The following is a 14,595-nucleotide window of genomic DNA, read 5'->3' as shown; positions in this document are numbered from 1 at the left end:
TAACAAAAGGACCCACAGAAGGGTCTGCAGTTCCCCCACTGGAAAAAAAAAAAAAATAGAGAACTTCTGCTCTAGCCATTGGCTTGGTTAAGCTGTGGATGACAAGAAGAGTTTCTGCTTTTCCTTCTTGGTTTGCCACCTTGGCTATTAAGAAAATCATCTTCTTCTCAGTTTCTTCTTTTCTTTTCAGTAGGCAACATCTGAAGCAGTTCTGCTCATGCCAAATGAAATCAATGGGCACCTAATTCTCATGGAGATGTCTGGGATTACTCCTGGTGCATCAGGGAGAGACAAATGGGACAACTCTCTGGAAAGCTTTTTTTTTTCCCCGTGTGTGCAGGCTGAGGTGTAAACCTTTGGGATGGGTGGCAAGGCTGCGTTCGTGGAAAGCTGCACCAAGGCGAGAAGGTGCCACGTTCTCGCAGGAGCAGCAGAAGACCTACTTCCAGCAGCTGCTCCAGCCACTGTGAGGCAGCTCAGCGAGGGGGCTGCCCCTCACGGCGGTGGGAAAACCTCGCAGGGGCAGCGGGGACAGCGGTAGAGAGGAGCGAAGGCCAGGGCCGGGGCTCAGCCGCAGACACGCTCGGGCTGCGCCCTTGCCTTCGCCTTTCCCCGCCGTGGGACCGAGCTCCGGCATCCACCCGCCCGTTCCCGCATCCCAAAGCCCGGCGCTGGGGCAGGTCCCTGGAAGCGTGTCCCCCCGCCCCCCTTCCCCTCTCCGGGCATCCTGGGGGCGGCGGGGCCGGGGCGCTGCCATGGAAACGCGGCGTGCGTCCCCCGCCGAGCCGCGGCAGCGGTATTCCTCCTCCCCAGCCTCCCCGCACCAGCCGTGGCCTGGCCGGGGCCGCGCCGGCTCCGGCCGGTGAACGGTTAACGCCGGGAGAGGCGGCTCCTCTCGCCGGCCCCCCTCCCGGTTCCAGTGTGTAAAAGCGTGTGCACCCCCCCGGGAGAGCAGCCAGCCGGGCACAGCCAGGGAGGGTCCCTGGTCGTGTTCCCCACCCCCGCCTCGCTTTTTCTGCAACTGTCTCCCGGGGTGGCTTCGGCTCGGCGGGACCGCCCGGGCCCGGGGCGGCGGCCGGGCATGGCCGGGGCGGGGGGCGTGTGCGGCTCCCTCCTGCCCGCCCCACCCCGCCGGCTCCCGCAGGGCAAGAGCTGAATCCGGGTGGTGACGGAGCCTGGCCGCCCCCCCGCCGCTCCCGCCTCCCCTCCTCTGTGACAGGGGCTGTTTTATTTTTATTGCCTTTTTTTTCTTTCCCGGGCAAAAGGAAAAATATGTATTGAAAGGGTGGAGAAGGAAAAAAAAAAAAAAAGCAAGCAGGCACCCTCCCCCTCTGCTGCTCGTAGTCCCCTCCACTCCACCCCACCCCAAAAAGAGCCATCGCAAGTGCACGCCAGTTCTTCACTAAAGTGATCCAGCCGCTGGATTAAGTAACTCTGGGAGGACAGCACACGCACGCACACACACGGCAAAAATGAAGGAAAAGGCAATGTTTCAAACGGCTAAAATGCAAGGAAACATGATGGTAAGTGGCTGCTGCTGGCGCCTCGAGTGACTGTAAGTAAGTGGCGGGGCTGCCCGCTCGGGCTCGCTGCTGCCCAGACCCCTTCCACCGCCCGCACGGTCGGTGCGGGGCCCCCCCATTGCTGGGGCTGAGCTCGGCGGGCCGCCTGGCGAGGCTGCGTCTTTGCTGTCTGTCTGTCTGTCTGTCTGTCCACCCCACCTCCTGAGGAGGGTCGCTGGTGATGCGGAGGCTGCGGGGGCGTCCCCCTTTCTAAGGGGAGCTGGGGCGCAGGGAGGGCGGGGGGCGCCGAGGCTCGGCAGCAGCGGCGAGGGCTGCGCGCAGGGCTCCGCGCTCCGGCGCGGCCAACTTCGCCAAGTTGATCACCGCGATGTGTGTGTAAGCTGGGGGGCTTACCTTGCCTTTCCTCCGGCGTTACTAGTGGAAACATTTGTCTTGATGACATCTTTAAAAGAAAAAAACAAACCTACTCGGGATGCCTTTTAAATCCGCCCCCCCCCCCTTTTAACGGGTTAAAAAATAAAAATAAAAAAAAGCCAGCTGCTCTCCCGGAAGAAGTGCTGGTTGCCATCTTGTGCTGATGGAAGTATATTTGCGCGTGTTGCCCGCCGGCTGGTCCCGCTGCGGGGTGCCGGGGTGCGGGGTACGCGGCGGGCCGCCCGGCCGGCGGGAGGGGGGCGGCTCGCTCCGCAGGGGAGGGCGGGCGTGCGGCGGAGGGTGGGAAACGGGATGGCTTCAGGGCGCTTTGCTTTAAAGACCAACTTGTCTTAAATAACCTGAAGCTGGTAAAGGGTACCTGTTGGTCTCCTGTCCCCTTCTTCCCCTCAAGGCGAGCACTCCTATCTGTATTTTGCCTCCCCTGTGAGGGGGAATGCTGCTATGTAATACAAAGCTAGTATATGTTTTTCTCGTGCCTTGTGTTGACGTGTTCAGGAAGCGGCCAAAGTATTCTCCATCCTTTAATTAAGTTCCTTAGTAAAATGCTTTGCTGGCTTTTTAAGGTAATGCCTCCTTTTCCAACTCCAATAATACTGCTTTTCCTAGCAGTAGTTTTTAAGAGGAAGGTGCAATGCTATGTGACCTGTGAATTCAACTAAGGGAACTGAACAGGAACTTCTGCAAACATTTTTCCAGGAGAATTGCACAGCCTGTGTGATTGCATTGTAGTCCTTTCATTATGCCTTTTAAATGCCTGGGAAATATCTGGTGCTGGAACTTTTTTAACATGGGGAAATTTAGATTATTATTTGCTTAAGAGGTCATTATAGTCTTTGATTAGGATGTTCTCTTATCAATAAGAAAAAATAATTAACCACCTGAGATGACATTGTTTGATTAAAGTACAGGATTAACCTAATTTACATACACAATGTCACAGAATTAATAAAAACCTCTCACACGTTTTCTTTGCTGGTATCTGAAGTCAGGGAATGATGAGCAGGCAGGGATTCCCCCACTGCCACTCAGCAAAGGGCTAGAGCTGCTGCTGGGATTTTTGGCTAGCGCTTCCGAGCGTGGCAAAATGGATCCGCATATCCGCACCTCTGCGAGATGAGCAAAGGCTGGAGTGATCGATCTGCACACAGAGCTGTGTAGCAAGGGCTGTCCACAACTCAGCACCTTCTGCCAGAGACAATAGTTTTTGCCTTTCATTCAAATGGGAGCAGGATCTGGTCCCCCAGGCTGCTAAATCACAGTTATTTCTTACTGTCACCCGGGGCAGTCTCCCTGGACCTAAATGCAAGGTTTTCCTTTGAAGAACTCATTTTGGAGACACTGTCAATGAAATTTCAAGACAAGGAAACTGCTACACTGACACAGATGATTTCTTTAATTAATGTCTGTGTTTTTATGGGCCACCTAAAACACACAGAGCTGGTTTCTGTTTTGATCTGGTCTGTGGTTGCAACTGGATCTGCAGTTTATTTAAGCAAGGATTAAATTTAAGTGGATAGTCAAGCTTTGAGATATTTGGACAGATTTTATACTTCTTCAAGATAGTAATTAGTAGACCTAATCCTGAAATCTCAGATACGCTTTCGATGGAAGTTCTAGCAAGTTAAGACTAGTACTTTCTTTACCCTTTTCCTTAAGCTGCTTTTTTTAAAAAATAGTATATTTATCACATTTGTTACAATGAAAATTAGAATCCTGAACTAGTCATGCCAAAGACTAACGCTGTGAGTGTCCTCTCTCATATACCTGGCAGTCATTGATAATACAGGGCTGGGTGAGTATGGAGTCCCAGGAGGTGCATTACAGTGTGCACCGCATTAATTGCCTAGCAAAATTTGAAGTCATTGAAAATTCAAAGCCCACCATGGTTTTCTTTTTTTTGTTTGTTTTTTTTTTTTTCTGGCAGTTTTGCTGTTGCTTAGAATCTTGACAAGCTTCTAACTATGTATTGATTTTCTCTCTTTAAAAATCTTACTTAAATTGAGCTATTTTATTCTTAAAATGATGTGACAGCAAGTGATAATACTGGCACACTGGTCCCTGGCCATGCAGTGGGCCCTTTTTAAGTGCAGTGATAGCTCATGGAGTCACTACACCAGTGATTTCTTTATTACCTAATTAGACCAGCAAAAATTAAGCCATTTGTGTGACACTGAGATAAATGTTGTTATCCCTGTGACAGTATTTCACCAGAGCTTTGTTTTGGCTTTTTTAAACAACAACATTTACCTGGAGAGGTGCCTATTTTTATTTTACTGCCTATTTCCCATTCATCATTTGATCTCAGGGTATGTAACTTACAGAAGTAGTTCAAGCTCTTACAATACAATTTCTCTTAATTCTGCATAAGTACTGTAGGGAGTGATTAATACACAGTGGTTTCTTCTAGTAAGAACTGACATACCCCATGAGTTTTTCACAGTCTTTTTCAAGACAATATGCAACAATAGGGTGTGGGAATATATGTTTATCACTTGTGGAGATAAATTTAATGCACTTACATTTGATGCTAACTTGAGGTACAACTATAGAATTTACTTCATTAAAATATTCCTGTCTTTTCCCTTAAACATTCAGTTGTCAGGTCAAGGACAAATACAAAAACAAATACACTTGTTTTATTTACTCTTGCCTGTGCCTTCCCAGAGATGGATCTATCATCTAGACAGGCTTTTTTTTTTTTTTTTTTTTTAATGGATTTGCAAGGAAATACATCAAAAAGAGCTGTTTTGAAGAGGACCTTTAGAGTAATGCCAGATTCTTCTCTTACATACACCCATGCAAATCCCAAGAACCCACTCTGGTAGAGGTACAGATGCAACAAAGATAAAAAGGAGCTATTACCTTGGATGCAGACACTTAGGTGAGTGGAAACAATGGGCTTAGTGAGAGTGCGTAAGGGTCTTGAAGGCAAAGTTTAATGTGCTGTATGTGAGCATGCTATGATTTTGGCACATTTAGTTGACAGTGAAAGGAGTGAGCACTCTGCTCTAGCTAGCCATCTCTGTTAGAAGGATATTGCTGTGAAACTCTTGTTCTGAATTTCAGTCTAACCAGCAGCTGCTCTAATGTTTGGAAACCACCAAGAGAAACTGTGATGGATGTGTCACTTTTCTGCTTTACTCTAACGCAAAATTTATGAATGAAGCAAAAGAAGCAGTTCTGGTTCATTCAGCGGACTTGTAAAGAGTCTGGAGATTTAGATGTTTAGTTTGACCATTTAAATCTCAATTCTGATAGCTGTAGTTTGGATGTGCATAGGAAAAAAAAAAATATAAGGCCACTGGCAAGTGCTATCCCCTAGGAACTCTGCTGGTTTCTCTGAGGCCTCGGAGACCTCAAGGATACAAATGGCATGAAGACTAAGCCACTCTGTTGTCCTTGGAGTGCTCCTGCTCTTTCTGGAGACGCACTGGTGCAGCCAAATAGAAAACCCAGCTTTGCTCCTGCCCATTTTGTATTTCTGGTGCCTCTCATGAGCAGTAAATTCATATTAAAAACATAAATAAAAGATCCATTGTAATTTCCTTTATTTGACATATTTTACCTACAGGATTATTGTTTGCAGCAATCAATCACATTACACTGAAACTTGATGTAATACTTCTCAGCCAAGGATGCATCTGTCCTACCATAGTGTAAAGAAGCTGCACAGAGATTAATTTTCCTTGAAACTCCTACACTGAAGTAGATGGTGGAGTTGCTGATCCAGTGCAGACTCCCTGCTACTTTGTCCTTCCCTCTGTCTCAGATTCCACTTGATTTAGAAGCCAAACACAGTCCAGATTTTCTGTGCTATTCATTTAGCTGTCTACTACCTCGGGTGAAACACAGGGACCTCCAGAGCTGAAAGCCGGGGAGCTATGGTATCAGTCCCCAGATGAGCTATCATGACTCCAACTGAAGTTTAAAGCCAGACAGAAATTCGATTGCCAAACTACAGCAAGGATTGCAGCAGAAAATCCTTGGGTCTGCTGCGGCTGCTTAGTGAGAGGCAAGTTGTGTTTTGAGGACTGTAGCAGTCTGGTGCCCCTTCTGGGTCGGCATAAAGGGGAACGAGTGCTCCCCTTTGTTAGGACAATGTATGCAGTTGGGGGTACAATCCATAGGAGGTACTGGAATTGCTGCATTGCGACCCGGTGGAAAAGCTGTAAGATGTGCTGGGCCTGCCCTAATGACACGTTGCTTGTGATGGAGATTAAGGGTCTTTGCACATTTAAGGTGGGACGACAGGGAGCCCCACAAGCAAATACCCAGTAGGATCCCAACGTCGTCCACTTAACGTAGAGTGTCCCTTTAGATACATCCTTACTTAGGCGATAGAAGTGCAGAGTCTGCCCATGGTGTATTGGAAAATTGCAAAGGATCCACCAAAGTTGAAGGTCCCATGAGAAATACATGGGGTCAGGCTGTCTCAGAATGACTTTGGCAGTCATGTGAACTAGTCCACATTGCTAGCTCACAGTTTAGCAATGTGAGAATAAAGGGAGGCTTGTGAACTAACTTTAATTCTCATAATTGCAAAGGTTCAAAATCTTGAATCAGATGGTGCTCCTCACACCTGCATCTCTCTCATCAATATTACTCAGCAGCTCCTCTGCTTCCTCTTGCTTGCAAGAAAAAAGGAACACTTTTGTGTTCATTTCTCCCTCCCTCCTCTGAGTCCTCCGACTGTTCACAGGATAGTCTGTCCCCTCCCCTCTCTTTCTGAATCTCTTCACTGCTTTCTCAAAGAGTAAGAGAGGAGAAATTGAGGGAACTATTAGGATTTTACTGCTACCCGCTCAGCTGTCGTTCAGTAAAGCCCTGAGCAGCAACAGGGGCCACAGAGCTGCCTGTTTGTGCAGTTGGGAAGACAGCATTGCAGTCACCCGTATTTGAGAGGTTGCTTTTGTTCATTAATGAAATCTGGATTGGCTTGATCTTTCTAAAAGATAAATACCTAAAATGTACATTTTGGATAGGTTGATGGCGTGAGGCTTTACTTGGAGTTCCCCTCTCTGCACTGTGGAGTGAGTCCTGCAGCTGGCCGAAGGTACTTCGTAGCGTGTTCCCTTGCACCCAGTGTCACTCCTGTATATCTCAGAGATTGCGTTTCTTGGCAGAGCTTTGCACTCCCTTAGTATTGGTCTAACTGACTATATTAGAGGGGAGGCAATAGAGAATCATGCCTAAGCACACCTCCTGTTGGTACAAAACCTCTTGTAGCCACAGACTGTCTAATATAGCTGACAAAGGCAGAACAAGATTCAAAGTTGGAAGTTGGAGTCAGGGAATTTTGGACTAGAAGATAGAGTGCCCACTTCTTACAGTGAAGGTGATGAGCAACTGGAGCAGACTCTGTCGGAGTGCGGTAGTTTCTCTGGCTCTTGATGTTCTTCATTAGAACAAGATGGGGATAGGATTCCTCTGACTAAACACTGGCTTCTTCAGTGTAGACATCTACATCTAATGTAGCTTAGGCTCTCTTTATAATTTAGTCAGTGGAGTCTGGGGAATGATTCATCCCATCTTCATGTAGGTGTATAACGGAGGAACTGCACTCTCAAACGCCATTTTCATTGACTTAACGAAATATGGGGTGTGGAAGCCTGGCTGTCAGAACGCGGACATGATTATATCGACTTGAACAACCCTGGCTTTGTTACTGAAACCGATGACTGAGCAAGAACCTTGAGCAAGTGAACTGTCTTTGATACGTGAACAATAAGGAGCTTCATACTGTATAAACAACTTAGAAGAAACTAGAAACTGCAAGATCTGGGAATGGGTGGTCTATGGGACGACATGTAAAATGACAAATACCAATCAACAATTAGACTTGAGTGCGTGATCAGCTGCTTGTGGCAAATGGGGAACGATGTCCGGCGCGTGGACAGTATGTTAATCTATAAAAGCTGCGCATTTTGCTATAATAAAGGAGAATGACCATACCCACATTGGGACGACTCATTACGCCGGGTTCGCCTCCCACTCCGACATCGGGGTACTAGCTGAACTGTAAATATCTACCCTGCAGATATCCAAGGCTTGAGTCTGTTGCTTAAACATAGTCATAGATACTCCAGAGCATCTCAGGTGGCACCAAGCACCCCATTAGGCCTCTGCTGTTATGTGAGACAAGTACTGCTCTACATAGCTATCCAGGGTTTGTCAACCACATCTGCAGTGGGATGTGGGGACACATAAGCTGCATGTTTGGAGCTTTGCTCTTTCCAGGTCCCAGCATGCTTGTGCAGAAGCAGGTTGGGTGTCCCAGCAGTGCAGTATAGCTGTAGCAGGAGAGCAGCAGCATCTCAGCCAGATGCCATCTTGCTGCAGAAATTGCTTGGTTCAGGGTTTGCATGTGTACAGAGCTGCCCAAGAACATTATAATGCAACTCTGGCTTTAAAATGACTTAATCCAAATGGTTTAATGTCAGCACAAGCGCGATACATACATCTATTCTTCTAGATCTGTGTGTTTGCATGTGTGTTGTCTGTACAATACTGTACTAAACAGCGACTCACGTGAGATTAACAAGCAAAGCCCATTTATTAGATTGTTTTATGTACTGTAAATCTTGTGTAATCCACTAATGCATAATGCTGTCACTTAGGAAGCTTGGCATTCCTTCCCAATGGAGCATCACATTTAGAAAGTTCCCACAGTGTTCATTTTGAAAAGGCTGCAGTTGAGAACAAAATTTTAAAAATAAACCTAATCTACAGAATAAATCTAAAGCATTAGAACCCAAATGCTCACAATACACTGATAGCTGCGTCCCAGCTGCAGCATACATTCACCTGCAGATGCTGTGGATTTTCTTCCCTTTTAAGGACACTTTAGCAAGCAAAGCTTGCATTGTAGCAAGCAAAGTTTGCATTTGTAGTGTCCTGGTTGCCCTTGAAGTGGATTGTCAAGGTTCTGTTAAAATTCTGCTTCTGCACAAATTGGCTTTGTGTATCTGTGGTGGTATTGGTAAAGGTCCTGGGAATTCCTGGAGCACCTGTGTTGTAATGCTTATGCTGTGCACTGGGAAGAAGGGTGTGTCTTGTAGGTGGTTTCTAAGCACAAAATGTTCCCTGCGGGATCCATACATCCAGTGATATCCTCATCATGGCTATAGAAGTAAAGGCTGGGAACAGGAACAGTGGAATCACCTATGATATTTTCGGGGGGGGGGAATTATTGCATGTGTAGCTAAATCTGAGTTCAGCCCTCAATTGTAAATAAGTGGTTCCCACCTGTACACTTACAAGGTACAACAGAAGAATTGCAAACTCAGTGCATGTCCAGCAACCAGTACAGGATTTTGTTTGTGATAAGGCCTCTTTCATAGTGTCACTGAATGCTTATTGACTTTATTACCAACCATGAAGTACTTCCACCATCCTATCCCTAATTACTACAGAATGATGACTTTAGAGGTTACCCTGAGATGCACCCAAATGCCCAGTCAAAGTAAGTATGAGAAAACCGACCATTCAAGACAGTGGGATTAGCTGCAGTGGTGAATGTTGCACGCCCAGGTGAAGCACTGGATGGTAAGCAGAATGGTCAATGCTGTGAAAAATCCCTCTCAAGTTACAGGGAATGCTGGCCAGAAGATTTTTGTCGACTCAGGCATGTGTAGAGACAGTTAGACTTGGCATGAATTCTAGTCACACATTACACGGCCTCATTCTGTAGTCATTATTCAGCACTTACTCAAGCAAAACTTCTGCTGAACTTAATGGGTTTCCTGCTCCTGCTGAAATGAGTAAGAAATTTCAGACGCTTTCAGACCTGAGCCTCAACACAAAACCCCACAATGTTCTGTATCGCGAAGGATTTTCAGTATTTTTCTGAAGATAGCAAACAGTGAAATATACTGGAGTTGACCAAAAAAAAGGTGAAGGGCAGGGTAAGAAAGCAAGCAGAAGAGAAGTGGAGTGAGGTAGTTATCCCAGAGAATGCTGCAGGTTAAGAAAAGTGCTCTGGACTTTTTACTTCATCTCATTTTGTAAATTGTCCCCCATGGAGAACCCCAGTAGCTCCTACATCAGATATTTCACAGAGCATGCTGCATGCCTGTACTTTTGCTTATATTTGTTTTCACTGATGATGATAAACTGGAAAACATGCTGGAAATGACACATTTTTATTTGTTTATCAGTTGGGACTGAAGTTATTAAAAACAGGGAGAAAAATTGAAATGATAGCTTGGCATGTTTTCTGTAAATACTGAATAGCTCTTCTGCAGGGTATGGTATAACCAAAGTAACCTAGAAATAAGCTTGTACTGCTTTTTCTTGTGCCTAATTATGAGGATGTGAAAAATATGCTCATATTAATGCCGTCTCATCCGGCTGTGAGGGGGCTGAAAGTACCTCTTATGAAGATCTAGTTTGTAAAGCAACTGATTGTAATGCAGGAGTATTACTATTCATGAGCTCTGAGTTTATTGACTCTGTTAAAAACTGGATCTATGTAAAACGCTGTGGGTAAAGCAGTAATTCAGAAATTAATTTTACTTCATATCAGTATGGCTGAACCTTTCCTGATCTCACTATTTGAGAGTTTTTCTCAGGGAAGGGAAGTTCATGCTATATTCCCTGTTGCTTGTGTGTTATTCTCTGTGCATTTTATTTCATCTGCATGAACCATGTATGTTTACATTTATAATTTGTTAAAAACGTCATTAAGGAACGTACCATTCAGTTGGATTTGTAGGAATCAAAATCTATAAAAGATTCCAGAAATTTTAAAAATAAAATTTATTTATCTTCTTTTTTGTTCCAGTATCTTGGAGTTTACAGATGCACCTTGTTTTTTATAAAGAGACCGTCTCTCACCACTTTCTTACTCAGATTTTAACAGGACTGTGGTCTTGGTAGGGAAAGGAGGCTGTTGGTAATATATAAGGGGAACAAATAAATAAAACCTGTACGTACGCAATAGCAATTAAAGCAAAAAATCACGTACTCCAGAGGCATGCTCCTTGTTATGTTCCCTGTTCAGCAGTGTACTTAAGCACCTGTTTAACATTAATGGTAAGCATATGCTTAAATGTTTCTGCTGACTTGGGAGTTAGGAGGAGTCTGCCATGCACACAACAGTTGAACAGCCCGTTTTCCATCTGTGTGCGAGCCCAGAGCATGGTGCTAGCTGAGCGTTTTCCAGGTTAATTAGATTGGCATAACAAGATCCCCAGTGGACGCTGCAGTCATCAGCTCTTCTGCGCTCTCCGACTGTCGGGAGCTCTGTTTGAAGTAGTGTATCTTTTGCTAGTAACTGAAACAGAATATTGCACTGTATTTCACCAGTGTGTTCAAATGGAAACAGAATTGAATGTGGTGCGAGTACACCATAAATATCAATTTGGCTCCATACTGCTAGCGTGAATATGGTGCATCCTTCAAAGGCACAGTGTCTACCAAGGACTATTTATTCTATAGAGCTACCAGTAATGGCTGTGCTTTCATGAATTATGCATGTATTTGTCCCTAAACCTCACCTGACAGTGGTTTGGAGTGTTTAAAATTTGAAGCTGGCTGTAAGTATAAATTGCAGATATTTTTCATAAAGTATAATGTCCTTACAGGTTTCTTTGCAATATTAGTCAGAGTCCATCATGCCTGTATCTACAAGAAAAAAAAAAAATTGGAAAGAAAAGAATTCTAATTCGATACAAGCAGGGGGGAAAAAAAAAAGCTTGATGCTCCAAAGTCTTGCAAGAAAAGACAAAATTACATGAAGACAAAGGTGATCTATCCATCTATTCACTAAAGCAAGTGAAATGAGATGGAGTCTCATTGTAGAAATAAGGGGGTTATTATTTACCAAATGAGGAAAGGAAAATGACCCCACAGTATGCCTAGAAGCAACTTGCCAAGGTGCAAAATTGTAGCAGTGAGAATCATATTAGCCATTCAGGCCTTTTGATGGGTTACAACAAGAAGCAGCACATGCTTTTAGGGAGATATTTGAGGAGGAGTATGATCATAGTAGCTGAATTCAGTGGCACAAAATTTCGCTTCCCAGTATTGCAGGGAGAGGCTGCCTTGGTTTCTTCTGAAGATTCCCTGTTTTCCCTGTTTTTACAACTCTATCACATTTGAATCTCTGGTTTCTAGAGACTTCTCTAGTATTGAATTTTCATGTTCAGGTTTGTTGGGTTTGGCTTTTTTTCAACCTAACCTCTTAAGTTTTTAAGGAGTCATATCCTTGTGAAGCATTGCATATTAACAGTGACATCACGGAAAACATTGAGACAAAGTGGGCTAATTCACAGAACGGTGACAAATGGCTGTAGTGCTATCCTGAGCTCTCTGCTTCCTGCTATATTAAAGAAGACGCGTTACAAATAGATGGGACTAAAGGAAGGCAGAACAATGGAAAGAGCAGAAGACTTTGGGCGATTTGCATTTGGGTATGGGGAGGCTCTCAGTCTTCAGTCACAGTTTGAATCTCTTCTAAATTGATAGTTATTGATGGTTGCTAACCTCCATTGCCTGCTTGCTAATCTTTGTGTGCTGTAGGAGGAAGAGAGCCCCAGCTGCATGAGTAATTGCTGTGAACCAGCTTGTGACCACACTGCTCAGGCACTCTCTGGGGGTGACTGATGAGTCCACGTTGCACATCACTTGGCAGGAACCTCCCTGGTCCCCAAGTGGCCTTATTGTTACTGGAATTAAAATAATTTGCGTGTGTTTTTTCAGATCAAAGGGCAGGATTCAGTCCCGAGTATGCTTTTGTTCTGTGACGTGCAAACGTGTGTGTGTTGCGTGCAGGGGTTGAGAGAACAAGGCCTACTGAGACAAGGCTGGAGGAGAGTTGCAGGAAGAGGAGATGTGGCCTAAGTGTGCACTGTCTCTTTGGGGCAGGCTCTGGAGTGGACTGTCTTGGTGAACTGTGCCTTTTGCAGGGAGCTAGCAGGATTTCTTGGAAAGCAGCTTAGAGGTAAATTGCCGTGCATGAAGCACGAATGCTCAAGTCCTGGTTCCTGGGGTGAAATAAAGAGCAAGCTAAATTTGTAGTCAGGACACATGCAGTCTCCACTTATGGGCAGAGTCCATATGTCAAAGAATGCTGCAGTTGGTGAATTCATGCACAGGCATATCAAGAACTTGCAACGCATAGGAAGTGTTGGATTGGAGGATGCAGAGTCTAGTTCCCAGCTATCTAATCATAGCGTAGTGTCTTTGTCATTGGTGCACATAGGAGAAATTGTGCTTGAGGCTAGTAGAGTCCATTGGATCACATAAGCTGAGCCCAGTAAACACATTTACTATCTGAAAAGTGAATTCAATTATTTCTCTTGTTCCTTGTAAATGTGTCAGACTGGCACATCCACTTTGCTAAATTCAATATCTTGTGCTTTCTCCTTTTGGAAATTCTCATAGTAAGCCACTTTTCCTCTCACATAAGTGAACATGTAGAGACTTGTAACAGAAATATTAAGACTGGTATGAATGAAATACAGATGCAAACGTGGTTCTGTAAACACTGTTAAAAATAGCAAAGTAAGTGTGAGAAGAATGTCATGTACTGATAATAAAGAACATTGTTCCCAGCAGTAGAACTGAGCAATGTGCTGTGCTGTCAAGCCCAGAAGGCCTGGGCTCTGATAAAAGTCACAGTACAGGCATCTCTCCAGCACAAGACCTTACTTCCTAAGGATGCTAAAAGGCCACGAGATACTAGCATGTCATGCACACTAGCACAATTCCTTCTCCTGTTAGGCCAACAAGGAGCTATACTCTAGCGAAATAGATGTGTATTTTTTCAGACATTCTCCATACAAGCAAAGCCAGATAATGAGCTGCATCCTTGCTAATACTTATGAATGCTTACGTAGGCAAGATTCTGAAGCAAAGGACCACCTCTTCTCAACTGTTGGTTCATAAAAGGTATAAAAGACCTGCCAAAGCACTAGCTTGTCATTGCCAGTCAAGAAAAAACAAGTGTTGCTACGAGAACTTAGTAGTTGGTATCCCTTGTCCACTGTGGCACATATAAATCATCTCAGCTAGACCATGTGAACACACACATTTTGGTGCATGTGAGAGTGTGATGAATGAACTCTAAGAGAGAATGAGAGTGAGTGGATAAAACCAGCATATTCAGATTTTATTAATAAATACCATCTTGTTCCATAAGGTGTTGCACTGGGGCTTGTTACGCTTGCTTCACACGTACTCAGGAATTGATGCCTTTCATTCACTGCATGCTAACAGCAAGGATCTGTATGTTGTGGTAGGTCACACATGATGTGAGAGTGGGGGAAGGTTACATCTCCTGACCTCCCCAGCCATGTGATGGCAACCGTACTAGTGAAAGGTGTGATGGAAGAGTTGCTGGTAGGGGGGCTGGAGGCTGTCAGAGTCCAATGATGGAATATGTTCAAATAATGAATCCACATGTATTTGCAAATGTCTAAGTTTCTTACACCTACAACATTACCTTTATCGATCAAATCTGTAACTTCAATCAAGAAATTAAATCAGGTTTGTTTGACAAAATCTATTTTTCCAGAAAACTGTACAGACTAACGTATGCTCCTGTCCTTTACTTATTAGCTGACTTCCATATCAGCTTGGCTACTTTTCTATTCTTAGAAGGAGCCCTTCTAAAGGCAGACTACCCAAGCTGTAT

The 14,595-nt window shown here is 44.8% G+C and overlaps 1 protein-coding gene across 1 annotated transcript in view; it reads left to right on the top strand.

Annotated features, from left to right (window-relative positions):
- Positions 1–1,461: 1,461 nt before the first annotated feature.
- Positions 1,462–14,595, top strand: part of DPP6 (dipeptidyl peptidase like 6) — a gene marked incomplete at its 3' end in the record, with an annotated part of 523,189 nt that continues 510,055 nt past the window's right edge. The window contains exon 1 of the mRNA XM_081996368.1: positions 1,462–1,523. Within this exon, the coding sequence (XP_081852494.1) occupies positions 1,473–1,523 (51 nt within the window). The 5' untranslated portion in view covers positions 1,462–1,472. The remainder of the gene's footprint in view (positions 1,524–14,595) is intronic.

Source organism: Phaethon aethereus, assembly GCF_964289735.1.
Source record: "Phaethon aethereus genome assembly, chromosome: 2".
In the NCBI taxonomy this organism is placed as follows: domain Eukaryota; kingdom Metazoa; phylum Chordata; class Aves; order Phaethontiformes; family Phaethontidae; genus Phaethon; species Phaethon aethereus.
The sequence above is the reverse complement of the archived record's forward strand: the minus strand, read 5'-3'. Positions and strand labels throughout refer to the sequence as shown.